The 20,708-nt window shown below is 41.1% G+C and overlaps 2 protein-coding genes across 2 annotated transcripts in view; one reads left to right on the forward strand and one right to left on the reverse strand.

Moving 5' to 3' along the window:
* Window positions 1–13,409, forward strand: part of LOC141011631 (zinc fingers and homeoboxes protein 2-like) — a 30,363-nt gene extending 16,954 nt beyond the window's left edge. Inside the window, exons 2-13 of the mRNA XM_073484855.1 lie at window positions 872–1,393; window positions 1,543–2,235; window positions 3,090–3,302; window positions 3,929–4,177; window positions 5,143–5,358; window positions 5,522–5,606; window positions 5,845–6,030; window positions 6,917–7,326; window positions 9,846–10,089; window positions 10,202–10,373; window positions 10,678–10,797; window positions 11,801–13,409. Of these exons, the coding sequence (XP_073340956.1) occupies window positions 1,295–1,393; window positions 1,543–2,235; window positions 3,090–3,302; window positions 3,929–4,177; window positions 5,143–5,358; window positions 5,522–5,606; window positions 5,845–6,030; window positions 6,917–7,326; window positions 9,846–10,089; window positions 10,202–10,373; window positions 10,678–10,795 (2,685 nt within the window). The 5' untranslated portion in view covers window positions 872–1,294 and the 3' untranslated portion in view covers window positions 10,796–10,797; window positions 11,801–13,409. The remainder of the gene's footprint in view (window positions 1–871; window positions 1,394–1,542; window positions 2,236–3,089; window positions 3,303–3,928; window positions 4,178–5,142; window positions 5,359–5,521; window positions 5,607–5,844; window positions 6,031–6,916; window positions 7,327–9,845; window positions 10,090–10,201; window positions 10,374–10,677; window positions 10,798–11,800) is intronic.
* Window positions 13,410–14,517: 1,108 nt separating this feature from the next.
* derl1 (derlin 1) lies at window positions 14,518–20,437 on the reverse strand. Its single transcript, XM_073484856.1, has 8 exons — window positions 20,138–20,437; window positions 17,116–17,215; window positions 16,950–17,014; window positions 16,302–16,328; window positions 15,780–15,875; window positions 15,483–15,535; window positions 15,166–15,276; window positions 14,518–15,006 (listed from the first exon to the last, which is right to left on the reverse strand). Exons 1-8 carry the CDS (start codon window positions 20,288–20,290, stop codon window positions 14,841–14,843), a joined length of 771 nt encoding a protein of 256 aa, XP_073340957.1. The 5' UTR covers window positions 20,291–20,437; the 3' UTR covers window positions 14,518–14,840.
* Window positions 20,438–20,708: the final 271 nt, after the last annotated feature.

Genomic DNA, 20,708 nt, shown 5'->3' on the forward strand with positions numbered 1-20,708 from the left:
ATTTTTCTGTGATTCGTGTTTTAGCTCTGCATTGTTTTGTCAGTAACATGTTTTGTCTCCATCACGTCTGCCTCTTCTCTTTTTCTGATCCACCAAAGGGATGCATGTGGATTTCTCAACACTGTTTCTTCCCTCCATCAGCGTGACGCGACAAATGCTCATTTAGCAGACCTTTTTCAGACCCAGTCCACTGCAGCTAGCGTCTAATTCTAATAATACGAAACATTTTCTTTGTTTTCACCGCTGCACGTGTCTAGCGGCAGACCACCTGTTGACCTGTTTGTTCGTCAGCTTCCTTTGACCTTTTTCATTTTCTAGCCATTTTAGCTGTTGACTGTTGGCTCTACCTCTTTGGGGTGGAGGCTCGCCGCAGGTCCACATGGGACACTGCTGAGCTTAAAAAACCCAGCATGGTGCATTTTTTTGACATGCTCTAAGCAGCCTGTTTGGCGTCCTTGAAAAGGTTGTCTATGGTTTTTTTCCTTACCTGGTTTCATTTCTGTTCATTCTGCCTTGGTGTATAATTCAATGCTCAGAAGCTTTACCAATGTCTCAGTGAGTTTCAACCAATTTCTGGTCATAAAGAAGATTTATGTGAGGAAGCTGAAAAAGGATCAAAGATGTTGCATTACAAACTACCTGCTCTGTCTTTTTTTCCGTTACTTGTATATTGAGTGACCATGACAATGAAGATGAGATCTATGGCTTCAATGCACTTAAGTCATAAATAGCAGAAGTAGAGGAAGTAGATGAGTTTTTGTGGGTGTGTGTGTTTTGTTTTTTTTGTTTTTTTTTAAGGAAAGGCCAATATGAAAATGTAATGTCTAATGTTTATGATAATATTTTTTCCTTTTCTTCTTCTTCCATCCAGGCAGCATCCTGTCATGCAGTTCCAGGAGGTCGACCAGCTCTGGAGCTGACACTGTCAGCGAGCCCAGCCTACACAACACTACAGCAGTCCCATCTCTACCAGACCTTCACCTCCCACCGCCTTCCTCTCTCTGCAGCCACTAATCCTACCCCAGGGGAGGAAGACTGTTTTTCAGACTCCTGGGCTTCTCACTTCCATCTCAGAGACTGTCCGGTGCTCACTCAGAGAGCCCAGGCCCATATCTGGGTTCCAGTACAAGCCAGTCCTCCTGGCTGTTCTTCGGTACCTTAGACCGTTTATCCAACCAGCACTCTGTGACAGTAGTCTTACATCCTGGGCACCTTTTTATATCACCGCTGGCCGAGCACAGGCACCGAGTGAGGGCAGCTGTCCACCCAGACGAATCCGAGATCAGCCATCATCATGTCAAGTCGACGGAAGGCCTCCACGCCGTGTATGATCCGGCCTGACCAGACCATGGTGGAGCTGGATGATGACACAGAGGACTCACATGGCACTGAGGTAAACACAACAGACAAGAGCGTGTGTCCCTTTTCTATAACAGGTTAAACTTAATGAATAAGGTTTTTTCTTGGTTTGTGTGTTTGATGTGTTCAAGATTGAAAATGCTGTTGCCTTTTAATCTGAAATCTTCCTTCTTCTTCTATCAGATACCGACCGAGAACCATACTGAAGAAGCACCTATGGAAACGGATATCTCAGCAGAGACGGAGCCTTCTGTGGAACTGGACCCTCCAACCGCTCCAGACAAACCAGCTACCGAGCCTCCAGACCTTTCCAAGCCTCAGCGTAGGCAGCAGGGGGGCTACGAGTGTAAATACTGCCCCTTCTCCACACAGAACCTCAACACTTTCAAAGAACACGTCGACGCCAACCACCCCAACGTCATCCTCAACCCCTTGTACCTGTGCGCCGTCTGTAACTTCAACACAAAGAAGTTCGACACCCTGACGGAACACAACGAGAGGTGTCACCCAGGGGAGAGCAACTTCAAGTTCAAGCGCATCAAAATGAACAATCAGACAATCTTGGAACAGACAATAGAGGGCTGCAGTAACAGTGCAGTCATTTACAACACTTCCAGCGCCATTTCTGGCAAAGGGGACGAACTAGGCACTCTGCCGCTCAGCAAACCCACCACAGTTAAGATTGGTAAACCAAAACTAATGTTGTCGGATAACAAACGGACAGAGTTGGGTAAACTGACCCCAGATCTGGCCAAGAAACCAATCACAGCGCTCAATGTGAACGGGACGGTCATCATCCCGGAGTCGACTCTACTAAAAGCAGACGGCCTTTCTCACATCATGCCTTCCCTACAGCGGCCTCTAAACTATACGCAGGTAGGACACAATAATTTGCTTTTATATGCCAAGAGTTGGATGAGATAATTGATCCTACTCTAGGGCCTGTATGTGAACTATGACGCTAAAGCCAGCAAGTAATTAGCTTAGCTTCCTATAAAGGCTGGAAGCACAGCAAAAACTGCTAGCTAGCTCTGCTCAGAGGTAGCAAAATACCCCTACTACCACCTCTAAAGCTCACTAACACATGAAGTCATGTCTGAAGTTAGCATGCTAAACAGCTAGCTCTTGTTGTGCTAGCAGTGTAAACACCAACACGTGGTCCTCAAACTCCCAGTCCAGACCGCTAGCTGCTAGCTAACTGAGCTATCAAGCTAATGGCAGCTACAGTTAGCAGCATTTAGCGGATGCTCTGGTGATATGCTGCCTTCTGTCTGTTTTGATTATGACAGGTGGCAAATTCCTGCACATTGCACCTTTTTTTTAAAAATTTTTTTTTGCAGGTTATGCTTTATTTTTTCAGCCTGTACCTTCCTTATTATTTCTTAGTAAGATTCCTGAAAAGAAATATGTAATTAAATGCTAATTATAAGGAAAAAGGAGATGGTGTTCCACATGGTGTACTTCAATTAGTTAATCCCACTTAATTGTCAGTGTGAACTAGAGAGTCGGTGCACATCGGCTCAGCAAAATGTGAGAGTGAGAATGAGAATAAGATTACAGATCATTAATAAGTTTGGAATTAATATTTACTTGGGTTTAATTGGAGCTTTTTTAACCAAGAAAATTTGCTTTACTCTTTTTAATATAAACACTGCTGAATTTTGTCGCTTTTTTCTGAACACAAGAACTGAAAAATCACTGAGTCGCCGTTGCTTACTGTATCACTTCAGGTGCCGAAGATCGCAGTGCCCCTCAACACAACCAAATACAACCCTTCGCTGGACGACAACCTGACGCTCATCTCTTCCTTCAACAAGTTCCCCTACCCGACACAGGCCGAGCTCTCCTGGCTCACCGCAGCCTCAAAACATCCAGAGGAGCAAATCAAAGTCTGGTTCACCACACAGAGGCTCAAACAGGGCATTAGCTGGTCTCCTGAGGAGGTGGGAATTATAGTCCATAAAAACATTCAAAGCACTCCTTCAGTTCCCTCAAGTGTGGTTTTAATGTGGTTTACCTGCTAAAATAAGGCATCAGCTGGTTTCTGAAGACTAAAAGTAATAATGGTTCTAGAGACTGTATTTTCTAGCACCTTATGTTTGAAATCCTCTTAATTTACTTGCATCCAGATTCCAAATAATGTGAATAATTAGCCTGGGCTGTATATTAAGTTGGCCCTAATCATGTTGCTCCAAAGGAGATTATAGCTCAGAGCACAAGTGCACTAATTGTCTATTGTGATACCCACTGATCAGGTCGTGGGCTTTTGTTTGACAACTGATTTATGTTGTTAAATTATACATAAATAATATATCGCTTATTTCACTTTGCATTACCAAACAAGAAAAACTAATAATGGTAATGTTAAAAAATGATGCTGCATTCTCCATTCTGAAGCATGAAATGTCTGCCTGTTTATTATCTGGTTCAATTGCAAATGGTCATAATGTTAAGAAGAAGAAGAAGAAGAAGAGCTTGGCAGTAATACGTATACTGAGAGAAGATATAAGGGTTTTAGGATTTTTATTTTAAACATACAAATGTAAAATGTGCTGTTCGTCTGTGACAGGTGGAGGAAGCCAGGAAGAAAATGTTCAACGGGACGATCTCCTCTGTGCCTCAGACCTTCGTTGTAGCTCCTCAGCTCAACTCCCAATCATCTGCCTCCACTGCAGCATCCAAAAGTCTGCAGCAGGCAGCCTCGGTCCTGCAGTCTCTCCCCTGCCAGCTCCTGGGACAGACCAGCCTGGTGCTCACTCCTGTAGCGAACGGCTCCACCGTCACCTGTGCGCCACTGGCACTCACCCTGCCTAACCAGGTACAAAACATCTGGGCAGAAGTGTTTTACAAATGTATATCCAGCTGTGAGCCACAAAATTGACCTGTGCCAAGGTTATTAGTTTGAATCCTGCTACAATCCTCTCATAAACTGTAAAAGGTCTAGATATGTCTCACCTCTCCTCATGTGAATGTTGATATAAAACTGCGAAATTTGCCAGTGAAGTATGGAAGACAAATTCAGAAGTTCAGTCAGTTGTGAAAAACAAATCAATTCTTAAAGGACCTCTGAGCTCTTTACTCAAGGTCTTTTTATTGGTATTTAAAATCCAACAGAGGCCCGTCCCTAATGTATTGATTTCTAATCAAACAGAATCAACTTCATGAACAATCACATCTGCATATAAACCAATTAGATGTAACAAAAATATGTGAGACAAAAAAATAAGATGGTACAAAACTGCAATGTCACTGGCGTCCATTTTTTCTATAAACAGGAGGTTAAAAATGGCTCAAATAATGTGAAAGGTCTTCAATCCATTTATTAAAAGTTGGAGGGAACCATTCCTTCCATTTAAGGCAACATTATGTAGAAATTGGCGTTTTGTGTGATTTGGCGCCCCCCACAGTTTCTGAGTGCAACACCACTGTCATAAATACAAATCCCAGGTCTGTAACAGTCTGTCAGATGTAATGTAGGTGCTGACTGCAAACAAAACTCATTGTGAAGGAACAAGTGATATGGGAGTGGAGTGGCTGTGACAGAGACACCATTCACCCTGTTACAAGACACTGTAGCATCTAAATGATTTGAAAGCTGTTATTTTAAGGCAAAACAAAGTCGCATAATGTTGCTTTAAGCAGTAGAGGTCGTCTGACTATAAGAGATGCAAAAGCGATCATATTTTTTGCCTGGCAACTAAGCTGTGGTGTATTTTGTGGAGCCACTACAAAGGACACACATGCGATTTGAAGTGGTCAAATCTTCCACCATGTCTCCCACAGGTGGTCCAGTCACTCAAGCGGCCTCTGGCCTCCCCCGTGATCGCCACGGAGAGCAAACGACCCTCCATCATTCAAACCATCTCGGCGCCCATGGCAACATCCAAGCTGGTGTCGCCCAAACTGCTGAGTTTTACCGTTGACCCCAATAAAACAGCTGAGCAGCTGTCAGTGCTAAGGTCCAGCTACACACAGTGTCCTTTCCCTGAGGAAGATGAGGTAAGAATAAGTGAGTGAAATGACGTTATTTGTGCCAGTGAGATTTTTGGAGCTGCTTCTACTTTCTAATTTAGTGCTACTGGCTTTTTTTAAGCACACTGCTGTCATTGATAAACACCCACACTAAGTGTTTCATTTTATGTTGCATCTTGTCATGTGATAGATCTACAGACTGATAGAGACCACCGGGCTCTCCAGAGGAGAGATAAAGAAGTGGTTCAGTGAACAGAGGCTCCTTAATCTCAAAGGTATGTGGCGTGATCATATATAATGATAAAACCCTTCGACTGTGATTAATCATGTATCTTTCTGTAGGGTATAATGAGCTGGTTTGGTTCTCAGATGTGGTTTTTATCATTCCTAAACGTGAGAAAACAAATACTGAGAAAGCATGAGATCATAGTCAGTAATGTGGTACCTATTTCTTTAAAATCTGTTTATGCTGTGTCCTTCAGTAATATCAATCATCTCTGTCTCCTCTTGAAGGTGCTCCTCAACCTCCAGTTCTGGTGAAAGCAGAGGTGACATCAGCACCCAAAGATGGTCCTGTGAAGAAAGCGGTGCCCACCCAGTTTCCCCTGCTGGAGAGGGTGAAGGGCAAGTCATCAGAGCAGCTGAAGGCGCTGGAGGAAAGTTTCCAGAGGAGTAGCTCTCCAACAGAGGCACATCTAGGTAAAGACTTCCACCAACACACATGCGAATCGACTTAACGGCATAACATTAAAGTCCCTCTCTACTTAAAATGTGTTTTGCTTATTGGTATACTGAGAACAGACGGTGAAGGAGAAGACATCTTGTGTTCAGCAGTCACAATTTTGAAGTGAAAAATATTTGCATATTCACAGACTCTCCTGAGTAGAGAGATTTATTTTTAAGATTTTTTTAATGAAGCACTTTTTTTTGTGGAAAACCCATATCAGACAGGTTGTTTTTAAAATATTTATCCTTGAAGTAAAGTGAGAGGTATCAATGGATCAGTAAAAAAAGATGACATTCAATTATTTGTATACAGATTAGTATTGAAATATTAAAATAAGTATTGTTTTTTACTTGACATCAGACATTTATACACATTATGCACATGTACATTTTTATTTTTCCATTTTATTTCTATTTTTAATTTTGTATGTTTTGATTTCATTTGTACAGTGTGAGCAACGTCAAAGACCCAACTTCCATCCCCTTGCAGTGGAAAATTAACATTGTTATAACAGAAGTTTTAAACCACTTCTAACAAGCTTTGCGCCTGATGTTGGATACATAGAGTGAGAATCAGCCGGTGAAATTGGCAGTGCATGTTGAAATTACTTAAATAAGTCCGGTGGTGTTTTCTTCTATTTATACTACTTCACAGCATGTGACTTAATTTTCTTGCACCCCAAAGGAGCTGCAGGGCCGTCTCTGGTGGGTGCCTGCATGACAGGAATAGCAGAAATGTTTTTAATGAGCCCATTTTTAAGTCCCCTGGAGAGGGACTGAATTCTCAGGTTTCCAAAAAAAACCTTCCACTTCAAGGTAGCGCAGCTCATCTGATCCACTGAACTCTGTTCTCCTGCAGACCAGCTGGCCCAGGAGACCAAGCTGTCCAAGACGGAAGTGGACTGCTGGTTTTCAGAGCGCCGGGGGCTGAGGGACAATATGGAGAAGGCTTTACTCACCATGGCTTCAAAGAACATGGAGGACAGGGTGGAGCGGCCGGGAGCACTGCTCAACGGGGCCTCGCATCACCGGGAGCCGGACGGGAAATCTCTACACTCCTCCCCTCATCCTCCTATCCTCTCTTCTTCTTCCTCCTCATCATCCCCTCCTGTGCTCGCAGCCTCCTCCCCTCATCCACCAACCCTCTCCTCTTCAGCGTCACCTCCCATCCTCACATCATCCTCCTCTTCTTCTCCCCATCCTCCCATCTTGTCAGCCTCCACCAGCCCAGCCCCCATCAGCGGCCGCTCCCTCAGCCTGCTCAGAGAGGTGAGAAAAGCTGATGAAAACATGTCAACACCAGCCCTGATTAGAAGTATTCAAATATGACACCAGTTGGGAACTTTAATCCAAGCTATAATGACATAAAGATGAATACTGTTTTAATCGCTGATGGGCTGTTAAAGGTATCAGGACATTAATGAGTTGTGAATTTAAAGAGACTAGTTGATGAGATGGCACCTTTTTTTAATACAATCTGAAGTGAGGTGTTGTGTGAAATTGATTTATCTCGAGAAGGTATTGTGGAGGAGAAGCTGTGTGATTGACACTACATGATGAAATGTGCTGATACTTTAATATTAGAAGTGAGATAAGAAGGCAGGAAGACTGCAAGGTCAGATCTGACAAACTGAAGAGACGGAGCTGCAGTCGTGTTGTGTCTAGAAAACGGCAGCATCCCATAGGATTACAGAGCCTATAAATGGAACATATATCCATGAGATATCTGGTTTTATGCTCTGTAACACATTTCACAGGCACAGGCTGTCAGTTAACGATGACCCATATATTTCAGCTACTGATGGCTCATTTTGAAATCTGCCAAAAAAACAGTCCATTAGCCATATATTAAGCTGTCAACAAAGCCGATGTATTTATCATACCGCCCACACGTAGCATAAAGGTAAATGTGTAGGATTGTAAACATAATTCTCAACTGAGTCATTACAATGACAGTCAGCTACTTTCCCATGAGCTTCATCTGTCTTTTACTGCCAGAGGGAGTTTGGCAAGAATTGAGCAAAAAGAAGAAAGAAAGTAAAAGAGCCAACTGTTTATAACTGTTGTATTCACGTCGTGGTTCGATCATTAAGATTCTATTGAGGTAGGAAAAAATGTGATAAAGCACTTACTAACTCAGACCAAGTACTCTATAGTCTTGCTCTGTAAGGCTGTGCTTAGAGCTACATGTTAACAGAATGCTAACGTGCTTTGAATGAAAATGTTAATACGGTGATAGTTAGCAGGCATAATGTTCACTATTTCAGTTTAACATGTTCAGTGGTGGAGGAAGTAAAAGTAGCAATACTGCAATAGAAATTACTGCAGTACAAGACATTCACTGAAAATATCACTTGTGTGCAAGTATTGAATGAAAATGCATTTTAAATATCAAATGAGTCAGAAAAATGACACCTGAGCTTTATACTGTTTTATATTATATTATTGGATTGTTGTAAGTAGAGCTTGAGTAAAGAGGGAACTGAGTTTAACTGCTTTACATACTATTAGGTAGTTATTCTCTAAGCTCATCGTAAGTTATGTATTAGGGTTAGGGGTGAAACATAGTGATGGACGATGACATCATTGTTCGTGGGTGGGTAAGGGGTTTCTGAATTTGTCCCCTCAGAGTTGCCATACTGCAGTCACTGTAGTCACCGCTGTTTCCCTGCTGTCGCTCTGACCCACTGAACTCACACAGCCCAGAAAACTGTCCCCCGCCACCACCGACATACATCCCCGTGCTGAGTCTAAAAGAGTCTTCTGCGCACATGTCCTTAACTTAGCTGTGTTCAGCTTCACTAGCTTGAAACAGTAAAACAGAAAGTTAGCAGGCTAGCTATACTGAGGAAGCTAAGCTCAGAAAACGCAAATAACAACAGCACGATTGAGAGAAACACACTAACTGCCCAAAAGAAAGAAACACCGCCGCCATCAATGTCACAGAGTGTCTTGGATTCTCCTAACTGGGCAGGTTTAATAATAAACGGGAGACTTGGAGGCGGTACATTAGTGCATTGAGCAGCAACAATCTTCTTTTCATTTTCTCTCCCACATGTCATTAACATCAACAACTCCTGCCTTATGGAAGCTCTTGAGAGGACACACTACTACTACTACTACTACTCCTGTGCTCTGTGGTGGGGCAGGGTGTGAAGGGTCATTAGTCAATGACTGTCAGCCATCGGCCATTGTCAGCTCAACCCAATATTTTATATGTAAAATGTTAATCTGTAAAGTCACTCGTCGCTACAGCTGCTTAATAAGCAAAGATGAGTAAAAAGTACAATATTTTCCTCTGAATTGGAAAAAAGGTAGAAGGTACAATGAAATGCAAATGCTCAAGTTAAGAGCATTTATCTCAAATTTGTACTTAAGTGCAGTATCCGTCTGAGTAAATGTACTTAGTTATATTCCATCTTCCAGCATTTACTAATTAGCATAATACAAAGTACACAAAGCTGAGGCTCATTTCTTCAGGCATTTGGGCTTAAACCAAAGTATTAGATGATTACTTTTTGCTCTTCTGTGCCTATTGAACAACTTTCGCAACTAGTTACTATACAGATTAAGATTTTGAAAATCTCACCTCAATATCAATCACACTATGAGGACGCCTCTTTATGGCGACACTTCCAATAGTTAAGATTTTCATTTGTCTGGACCAAAGTGGTGAATCAACCAACATTGCTGCCGCTAGCATGGCTAAAAAAAATGTTGTTGTTGGATTTCATGTATTTTTCATCTTATAAAATGTTCATGTTTCGTTACATAATCTGTCTCGACAGACGTTCTGTCGGACTCAGTGGCCATCTCCTGAGGAGTACAGCCAGCTGGAGGTCCAAACAAGCCTGGGACGCACAGACATTGTGCGCTGGTTCAAGGACCACCGCTCGGCACTGAAGAACGGTGAAACTCTGGACTGGATGGAAAACCAAAACCCTGCAGAGCAGCAGAAAGCGGGCCAGGAACAGAACGGCCAGAGCTCTGAGAAAAACCAGAGCGTTTCCTTAGAAGTCAAGGCTGTGACAGGTGAGTTTCAGAGGAGAATACGGAGTGGAGTTTTGTTTCAAGGCATATTAAGTGTTTTATCCCCTTGTTTGACTTTATGTTTTCTCTGTTGTTGTTGTTTTTGATTCTACAGCCGTTGCTGCAGTGGAGGAGGCTGGAGAGAACACAGCTGCTGTAACAGAGCACTCAAAGCTGTCTGACCAAGACAAAGTCCAGTGGTTGACTGACAGATTAGCCCACAGTGTGACGGACTTGAGCCGGACCAGACCGGACCAGACCGGTTCTGGTGCTGCTGACAAAGGGAGGTGGGTGGAGAGAAGGGAAACAGATCTTTTATCCTATATTTATTTTCTGTGCTCAGCTAGTATTAGTTTTTTTTTTTAAAGGAATATCTGAGGAGTTATTTTAAGGTTTTTTGTGAAACAGTCTAAAAATACAGAACTGTATGGGCATCACCATTTGTAGATGCTGAATCAATCCATTCTTTGCCCTTGTTATATGTTGCAGAGATCTAGATTTTCATTTCACAGAACCACTCAGTACAACTCATGCTCTGATTTATGGAAGTAGTCTGTGTTTGAACTTGTCACCTGTCTGTTTCCTTGCCAGGTGGGTAAAGGTGACTGTGGCAGTGGGGGAGGAGAGTGAGGAAGCAGTGGAAAGACAAAGGCTGGCAACAGACACTGAAGTGCTGACCTTGGAGCAACCTGGGAGGGTCACTGGTTGATGGTAGGTCAAACTGGTGAGAAAATCTCTGTGATCTGTATGGGTCAGTGTGTTGGGAAATAGAGGAAAAGTCTAATATGTTGTACATCCTCTGATGCTTTTCTCATAAAAAAAAAAACCACTCAGATGAATCCAGTTTTTACCTGGAGTAAAAGCATTAATCAGTTTTTCCTTTTCTAAAAATGACACATTTGACATATTATAGCCTTTTTAAAGCATTCTGGCTAATGTGTTAGCAAACTATTGCCTAATACAAATAGCGACATTAGCCTTCATTCATAGTTGCTGCTGCTGTAACATCAGTAATAAAGATTTTACTGCATCTATACCTATCACAAAAGGGTTAATTGTAGGTGAAGACAAGTAGAACATGGCTGCATCTGCACATGCTGTGGTGATTCCCTGCCTTTCACTCAGTGCATGCTGGGATACACTCCAGCCCTCTCTGACCCCTGAAAGGGAACAATTGGTGTGGAGATGGATTTTGAAAGGGGTCACTGTTTGACTTGAATAAATAGATAAATAAATGGTGTACTGTTCCTTTAAGATGCCACAGCTGCAGCCTCCAGCTACCCAGGAAGTTATCAGGGTGTAATTACCTCTGATTGGTCCTTCAAAAAGATGGCATACAGGGATGGCAGGATGATATTTAGACCACACCATCATTAGCAATGGAGATGTAGACACACACACACACACACACACAGACACACACACACACACAGTGTTAGTGTCACAGTAAGGCAGAATGAAAGTGGTGGTGTTACATTTCTAGTTCTATTATAATCATTTGCGTTTTTGTAGGCACGGTTTGTTTTCACTTCATGTGCATGTTTTTGTCAGCTGATGAAATTTGTCAGTGAGGATTGCAAACAAAGTCTTTAAACAATGTTATGAAACAATGAAATGCAAATTCTTTTGAAAAGGGCCAACAGTGATTTTTACTAGAAAGATGATTTGGCCGGTGTGTTAATTTTCATCATGTTTCTGTCTCATTCTGTTCCAGGTCGAGTAAATCTCTGACCGCTGAGTCACCGACCATAAGGCGACGACTCACGATGACCAAACGTGGAACCAGTGATGTAACTGTCTGCCTGTGATGTCATCACGAAGCGCCGGGGACTGACTTTGTTGTTCCACAGTTGAAGCACTGATGTGTGGAGCAGATGCTGACATTAAGAGGAGTGCCAAAGCTGGACTTGATGCATTGTTCTTACTACTACTACACTTTTTTTTTTTTTTTTAAGAAGCACCCTTGTAAATATTTTTCTGTATTACAAAAAAAAAGTTTGTACAGTTTTACTGGGAAGGCGAGTTTTGTTACATTTTTAAAAAAGTCTGACACTTGCCCCAAAACTTGGAATGTTTCTTTTGTTGTTGTTTTAAGCTCAAAGTGTATAATAGTCTGTTATTTGCTGAAAATCAGCCCTATTTTTTGAAAATCATACCTGCGCACTACTCATTATGAGTAGTCTTTGATGGCACTTGCTTATATCCCTGTGGTAGTGATAGATATCTACACGCTAAGGCCACTTCATTTCTGAAACTGTTGGAAACGGTAACTTTTCCTTTTGTTCTCCTGCTGCGTCACCTTGACTCACCCTCATAGAATTACACTGAAGGTGCTCGAGGGGCAGTTAGAAGGAGCAATCTGAACGCAGCTACAGCCTCGCTGCTGAGAGGAGAGAGTGAACACAGACGAATCAGAAAAAATGCATTAGGGCGAAGGAATGAATAAATGCACTGTACGTCCCAACTTCCAGCATCTTTTCTAATCAGCTGGTTCTTGCATCAGCACCCGAGGCATGTTTAAACAGCACAGAATGTTCCTTTTCCTGATATAGAAATGATTAACGACATAGAGAAGAGAGTGGAGTGTCTGTGTGATCGCACCACGCTGCCTTTACAGCTCTCTTTATCTGACATTTGCTGTCTGGGAACAGTACAGACCGGCGAAGACGACTTCAGCATTTCACTTCTTTGTTTGAAAAACTTGAAATATTCTTGACTGAACTTGCCAAGAACAGTTTGGCGAAAGTGTTTTCACGCATGACAAAATAACTCGAGGTCCTATAGTTGAGTCGTGTCCGATAGCCACTTTTGCTCAGCTGTGATCTGTGAACACATCTGTCTTCTCTCCAGGCTTTTCTGTCCTTCTACACAAAGCCAGACTGGGTTTAGTTGATTTCTGTACAGTCAGTTCAGAACACCTGAAACACATCTCAGAGTCACAGAGATGAATGATCAAGCCTGTGCTGATTGTCTTCAAAACAGCATTCGGATTACCACAACATGAGCTGCTTGCATGTGCTTCAAAATTTTAATTTTTCACAACTGATTTTCCAAACTGATTTAAAGGGATATCTGTGATTGTTGGTGCAAACTGCAACAAAACAGTTAAGTTGAACCGTCATATTAAACTGGTTGAACAGCAGGTGTGTGGCTGTTTGCTGGCTGAATGTCTGTCGCTTCTGCTGCTGCTTTAGTTTCATGTTCGGATGAGTATCTGGGATACTGTACATTTGGTTGGCTAGGATGGAAAACCGCTTGCATTTTCATTTTCTACTTTTAAGTCTGCTGTAACTCAATAAATACACAACCAACCGTAAAACCGTCTTGGTGGTCCAGCGTTGATTCTGTGCATCAGTTTGGAGGAGGTACAGGGAGCATGATGAACATTACTGGTTTATTTCAGTACAAAATGTGTTCAGAACAACTTTAAAAAAAACAAAAAAAAACATGAATCAGTGGAAAAATCTGACTGTTCATCCGAGTTTGCTTGAACTTGACAGGGTAATTCTTGCATCTTTAAAGGGGCACTATGTAGTTTTAGAGAAAAAATTCAAACTCAGAATTTTAATATTTACAATATTAATGAGGTCATAATACAAATTGAGAAATATTTTACCATAATTGAATAAACAAGCTGTTCTTAGAGGAAAACAAGGTCCCCAGAACACAGTTTGAAGCTAATAAGGTGGCAGGGTCCACCACATATAAACAAAGTAAAACAGTATGAAATTGTGTTGTCCTTTGTCAGTTTGTTTACTTAGTTTGTTTAGGCATAAAGAAATCAATGAAAATCTCTTTTCTTTTCTAAAATAATTGATAAAATAATAAATTTAAATAATTAATAAAAAATGTCAGATTAATTAATAAGGAATATTAGTGTTAGCCTTAATTGTATACTGTACCAACAGTCACAGTGATACTCCACCAGCCATACTAGCACATAACTGGCTGAGATCTCCTGACTTTTCCTTGTGTTGCATTCAGGAACCATGGAAACACTGACACTCACTCATCCTTTCAATAAACAACTGTTATATTTACAAAAAAAGAAAAATCCCATCTTCACCTCATGTTGATCAAGATCAGAGTTAAAACAGGAAGATCAAGTCTGTGCCATGGACGCTTGAACATTTTACACCATGTAAATTCAGACCTGGATACAGTGCTCTCTAAATAGCTTCGCCCTGTGTTGTGCAGAGGGGTGGCAGAGCGTACACTCCCAGTGCATCGGTAATTACAATGTAATCTGATATGGCATCACAGAGAGGGAGAGAGGACAGGAACACAAGAATCAAAATCAACAGCGTGCTGGGGTGCAGCTGCAACATCTCTTGTCTTGACAGTCCGATTGCAAATTGTGGAGAGAGGGCGGAGGGGAACGGGGTGAGAAGAGGACAGAAAAAGAGGAAGAAATGGGGAGGGGAAGAATCATCACATAAAAAAAATCTTTTTATTCATATTTTCTTCTATCTGCTTCACATTGAAACATCCGCAGCAGAATGAATGGTAAAGCTGAACCTAAAGCCAGAGTCTGAGTCCTGCTATGCGGTGTTGCCTCAGTTAAAATGCATGCTTTCTCACATTTACTCCTGCCGTATCCTTTAAAACTAAACATGAATATGAATATGAATTAAGACAAGGTCTAACAGGAGAGAATGTGAAAAAGCAAGCATTTTAACCTGGAACATCAACTGCATGGCCATTTGTTACTGGGCGCAAAGTATGGGGGAGCATGGCTCTCCTATTGTGTTCTCTCATTCTCCTCCAAGACGGAAGCCTTGGCCCCAGTTGTGGCGTCCTCCACCGCCTCCGCCTCCACCTCCACCTCCACCTCCTGCCTGCTCCTGGGCAGCTGGTCTCCTGGCAGGAGGGACTCCAAAGCCACCCACTCCTCCCCTCCTGTTGGGGAGGTACCGGTACCTGGAGAGAGCAGGAGAGACATGTGCATGCCTTAGAGGAGAAACTGTTGTTTCTTCATTCAGAAGTTACACACGTGTTTTGAAGATGTGTACAACACATCTTCAACATCCCCAAATTCAGCAAGGAAGACAAATCCAAATTAGAAAAAAAAACACTTACAAGATCTCTGGTGTGGAGAGTAAGGAGCGACCTCCCAGATCCATGGGGTATTTAAACATGAGGAAGTAGTAGAGGTGACCCACCAGGTTCCCTGTTAGTTCATCCACAAAACTGCACAATAATAGCAAAGAGAAGAAGATTATTAACATTGCAGAATTTAAAACTTAAAACACTTATATTGATCATATATTGCTTCTTTTCAGACCATTCCTTATTAATTTAAAGAAATTGGATTTACATTTATAGAGCAGTGTGTTTAAAATATACCTATAAACCAGTATCTTGATTCAGCTAATTAAGTAACTAAAATTACTTACGAGCCTCCAATGATGAAGTTGAAGACCAGGATGACCCAAGGTAGATAATGTGCCTATGGCAGAGAAACAGAAAATATGAAGAATATAATTAATATGGCTGTTAAAAGTTGAGTACTAAGAAGGCTGCACAATCAGGAAACAACTTATGTGAAATTATCATCACATGATGACAATCCGTACCGGAGACAGATGCCATTTCATGTGATCTGACAATACTGTGAAATAAAAACAACAACAAACAAAAAAAATAAGTATAATTTGTGATGTGATGAGTGCTGGCGATAAAACATGAGGTACCTTGAATCGTGTTCCGAACCAGAAGGACACGATGACGTCTTTGTTGATCTGAGCCCAGACGTAAAGCACTGACATGATCAGTGGAATCATCAGCAGCTGATAACAACATAAACAACAATATGAGTCGACTAAAGCAGCATGATTTTGTTTTATTTTTGCAAGAGCAATGTCACATAAACAACAACAACAACAACACTCCCCAGGTGCTCTGAGCTCCCATGCTGAGCAGACTCAGCTAATAGGCTCGCTCGCTAGCTGCACGGTTAACTGAGCTTACTAGGTAACACCAGCTACAGTTAGCAGCAGTTAGCGGAGTTGTCTGGAGTAAGAATCCTTACATATCGCACCTTTAAGTAAGGCTAGTATTAGTAGCGATCTTGAATTATGAAACACTCTTAACATCTCTAGTGATAACTACAAAAAGTTGCTTTGAGTTTTATATACAGTATGTGTTGGTCATAATTTCATGTTGTAATATATATATACATATATTTATAGAGAGAGAGAAAGGAGGATTCTCACCCGCATGTTCATCAGCATCCCAACTATCTACAGCTGGAGTCAAGGACAACAACCAATACAATAACAGCTGAAGCCTTAAGATTACACTTCTACCTCTTCCCCTTGAGCAAGGCATCAGAAACTGGCAGATCAGACCTCGCCAAATCTCCCACAGCTCACATTTATTTCACCCCCTCCCAGAGTTGGCCTGTGGTAACAAAAACTGTACACTTGGTTAAGATCAGGCTTAAAGAGAACAGGATGTTGCCAAAAATATTTCCTATAAACAAGAAATGTCTGAAAAGTGAGACAAGCTGGCAATCAGAGCTGAACTCCTGACAAAACGACACAGTGTGGAGATGTGGGCCTGGCTGCACTGCTGGTGCTGCATGTGACCTAGATTAGGTTTCTCTGCTCTGCAGGGGTAGACTGACACTGGGCCACTGGCACAGAGCCACCCTGACATGGCACAGTGCTGCAGTTAGAGAGAGAGAGAGTAAGGTGGAGGAAAGACAGATGAAAGAGTGATGCAGAGGGGCAAAGGAAGCAGCAGAGAGCTAGAATCAATGGTGGAGAGGAAATCAGGCAAACCAGGATGTAACCTTAGATGCTGGGGGAATGATTCACTGTAGGTAGATTGATATTTTGTGATGCCACTTAAAAGGATACAACAACACATATCCAGTTGAAGATAAGCATGAAGACATAGTCCGCAGGTCTGCCATCAAACAACCCTGGAAGACAATAGCAAGACAAAGATAAGCATGACATAATGAGCATCAGTGTGTGTGTGAGAATGAGTGTGTGTATAAGCAACTGAGGCCGACAGGCTCACCTGTCTCCAGCCGAGAGGAGTAGTGGTAGAGGAAATAGAGGTTGACCAGGTACAGAAACCCAGTTGGGAAATAAAAGGTGGCTGTCACAAGTCTCCATATCTGAAACAAACAGACGAGACACGAGTCAGACACAAATGTAGGAAGACATCAACACAGCAGTGTTTGTTCGCAGATCCAGACTTTCAAGGCCGTGCTTGTAACACACATGAAGTCTCATGTGGATTGTAAAAGAAAAACTTCTAACAATGAGACAGTGGCAGACAGCAGACAGCCGGTGTTCCTCGGCAGAGTCTGTTAACTCACTATCAGAATCAAAGCTTTTGTTTGATGGCAACAGAACAATACAGCATTTAAGAGGTGAAGTGAGAGGTGATGAGCATTTTATATGTAATCTTAATCAAGGGGAAAACAACTTGAAACAATTAAAATGTCCAATACTGAAGTGGAATATATTGTGACTGTGCTGAATAATCTTTATTTTATTTTAGTAGTCACTCAAAAGAATATCAAACTGCAACACTTTTGATATTTGACAGATCTTTTCAACAAAAAATGACAAACCTTTCTGATTCTAGCCACTCAAACCAGACGGCAGCTCCCACACCTTCTGATAGGCATTGTTCACCATCTTCCTATTTTTTTATTTTTTTAAACCCATAGATTAAAATCAACTGAATGAAAATATATTTAACAGACTAAATAAATGATAAAAAATATTTTGAATTGCAGAAATAGATGCAAAATTCCTAAATATTTACAGCTACTGACTGAGTATTCATTATTATTATTTACTGATATTGTTCATATTTCCACAATAGGTGGATATGATCATGCTTAGCTTTACAGCATTTTAATTTGAAATGAACCTCCACCCATGGTAAGCCTAAAACATGGACTTGTATCCACAAGAAGATCTGATAATAATTCATACTAACTGGGGTGACTTTTAAAAAGAACATCTTCAAAAAGGTCCATAAAGGATATTCAGAAGCTTATAATATTGCACTGACTGAATTACCATTTGCTTATAATAATATTCATCATGGTTTTCACCTATTTTTTCCCTTAAAGATTAATAGCCTATAGTGTATGTAACAGAGTTGGGATTTAATTTCACATTCAGTTGCCAAGCAACAAAATAACTGAGTAAATAGAGTAATTGTTATAATATAATAATATCTGCCTGTGTTTCTCAGAGACATCAGTAACCTATGGTGACTGTCACACCCGCTTGCTCTCTGGCAGGTTAAACAGTACACATTCATGGCTGATGATTGGTCAAACAAACAGTGGTGGAAGAAGTATTCAAACCCTTTACTCAGGTAAATGTAATGCCACAGCATAAAGATAGTCCAATATATGTTCTGTAAGTCATGCGTTCAAAATCTTGACTTAGTGAAAGGACATAAGTATTAAGAGACAAATGCACTTAAGTGTAGACAAAGTGATAGCAGTCGTTCTGCTATTATACTCACAAGTGTGACTGTTATATCTTATAAATTATTATTATTATTATTATTATTATTATTATTATTATTATTATTATATTCATGGGTAATTACTATTGTGGAAGTAGCATTTTACTGAAGTGACTTGTGAAAGTGGAGCTTATTTTAAATACTTCATACTGTTACCATCTATCCAATCTAAACATCTTTAGGTAAAAATAAAGTCTTAAGTAGACATAGCTGCAAAATAAATTTACAATGTAGTGACTTAAATAGTAACATATTTCCCTCTGAAATAAGTTAAGTACAGGTACCTCAAACTTGTACTTAAGTGCAGTACTTGAGTAAGTGTAAGTAGTAACTTTTCACTACTGCAGGTAACGAGGTTGCAGGGACTATTTTGAATCCGTGTATCATTCGTTCATTCGTTTTTCAAAATAAAACCAAAAATAAGAAAACGAAAAAACAATTCCTTTTCTCAGTATTCGTTTCATAAACTAAAATGAAAAAACGGATAACGACTCGTTTTTTTCAGTTTTCGATTTTATGCTCAAATGAATAATGGAAAAAACGGATAACGAGCGTTTCCCGTTTCATGTTGCAAGCATTTGGTACCTACACCGGAAATTACCGTCACCCGGAAGTGGCCTGGAGCAAAGCTAACGTTAGCTTCCGAGCACCTCTGAACACCGAACTGCTGCAGCGTGGTAGAAATCTCGGCATGCGTTTTACCATCCTCAAAAAGCTGTCCAATTATATCTGCATGATCCTCAAGTCCTGCCATTATTTTTGTTTTGCGCGCCCTCGCAGTACAGAGACAGAGACGGTCACTTCCGCTTCCGGCTCATTGAACTTTTTTCAGATCAAAATGGGATAAAACATGAAACGGGAAACGCTCGTTATCCGTTTTTTTCCATTATTCATTTGAGCATAAAATCGAAAACTGAAAAAAACGAGTCGTTATCCGTTTTTTCATTTTAGTTTAGGAAACGAATACTGAGAAAAGGAATTGTTTTTTCGTTTTCTTATTTTTGGTTTTATTTTGAAAAACGAATGAACGAATGATACACGGATTATTTTGCCCCGAGGTAGGTCTTTTAGGACACATACTCACATCCCACCTCCTCACTGTTGGTAACCTGATAGTGAAGCTTGCTGCCAGCGGCGGAGTGATTTAAAATAAAAACGCTGCCTGAGGTGCTCATTACACCTTCCCTGTCGTGTGGCGTGCACGACAACAAAACTGTCTGTTTTGATTCAACCAAATGCCAAAAAGGCAATGTTTTGGCAATGTTGCCATCTGTGGTTACCAATATGCTTTTAATATATCTGGCACTGATGTTAAATGAACACCTTATTCCAGTATTGCTAAATTAAGTTAAGCATTGTGACAGCATCCGGAAGTCGTAACCTCCTGCGTCTCGTCCTCTCATTGGCTATCACACAGCTCAGGCCTGCTGACTGCGCCTTGCTAGCTACTTGCTAACTCACCGACCACATCGAAAACACAACAGCCATACAGTTTATCAGCTTCTGCATTGCACAAAGGTGAACAGAGTCAATGATAACTTACATGAAATCTGCTAATGACCAGCTCCGGAAACAGCAAAAGGTTCCTGATATCTACCAATCGTAGTACCCCAATCAGGGGAAAGGCAACCGAGGCAGTGAACCAGGACCGGGTGATCAAAGGGATGCTTTTAAACCAGTCCCCGATATCTGACATCTTTCCATACGATTACTGCCGACTTATAAACCTGAAAGAAGAGCTCCTCTTAAAAATTTAACCAATGTCCCCCCAAAACCGCGATCCCTCGCTGTCTTAATATGAGAAATGTTTCACTGCTAAGTTTACATGACGTGGCTAATCAGAGGGAGCTAGCTTAAAAAGGTACCGAGATCAGAGCAGGTACATCCGGTTCAGCTTTTCAAAGTAAAACCAAACGAACTATTTCTACTGCTATTGCTGATGATAATGATAATCAAAAGCTGTTTCAAAGCAAAAATAAATACATGAAATCAAAAGGTGTCTGTCGACAAAGAATACATTAAGTCAGAACTTATATTCTAGGAAAACAAATAATGTTTGTGTCGAAAGAAAATGAAAGTAAAATGACGTTTATTTATTTTTATTTATTTATTTA

Source organism: Pagrus major, chromosome 17, assembly GCF_040436345.1.
Source record: "Pagrus major chromosome 17, Pma_NU_1.0".
NCBI classification, from domain to species: Eukaryota; Metazoa; Chordata; class Actinopteri; order Spariformes; family Sparidae; genus Pagrus; species Pagrus major.

Bases quoted from the DNA above. Each gene is read 5' to 3' on its own strand.
- derl1 (XM_073484856.1), bottom strand. From the start codon at position 20,290: ATGTCAGATATCGGGGACTGGTTTAAAAGCATCCCTTTGATCACCCGG. The intron at 17,015-17,115 runs GTGAGCCTGTCG...ATTGTCTTCCAG, and splicing joins CTCCTCTCGGCTGGAGACAG to GGTTGTTTGATGGCAGACCT. The intron at 15,876-16,301 runs GTGAGAATCCTC...TGTTGTTATCAG, and splicing joins GGATGCTGATGAACATGCGG to CTGCTGATGATTCCACTGAT.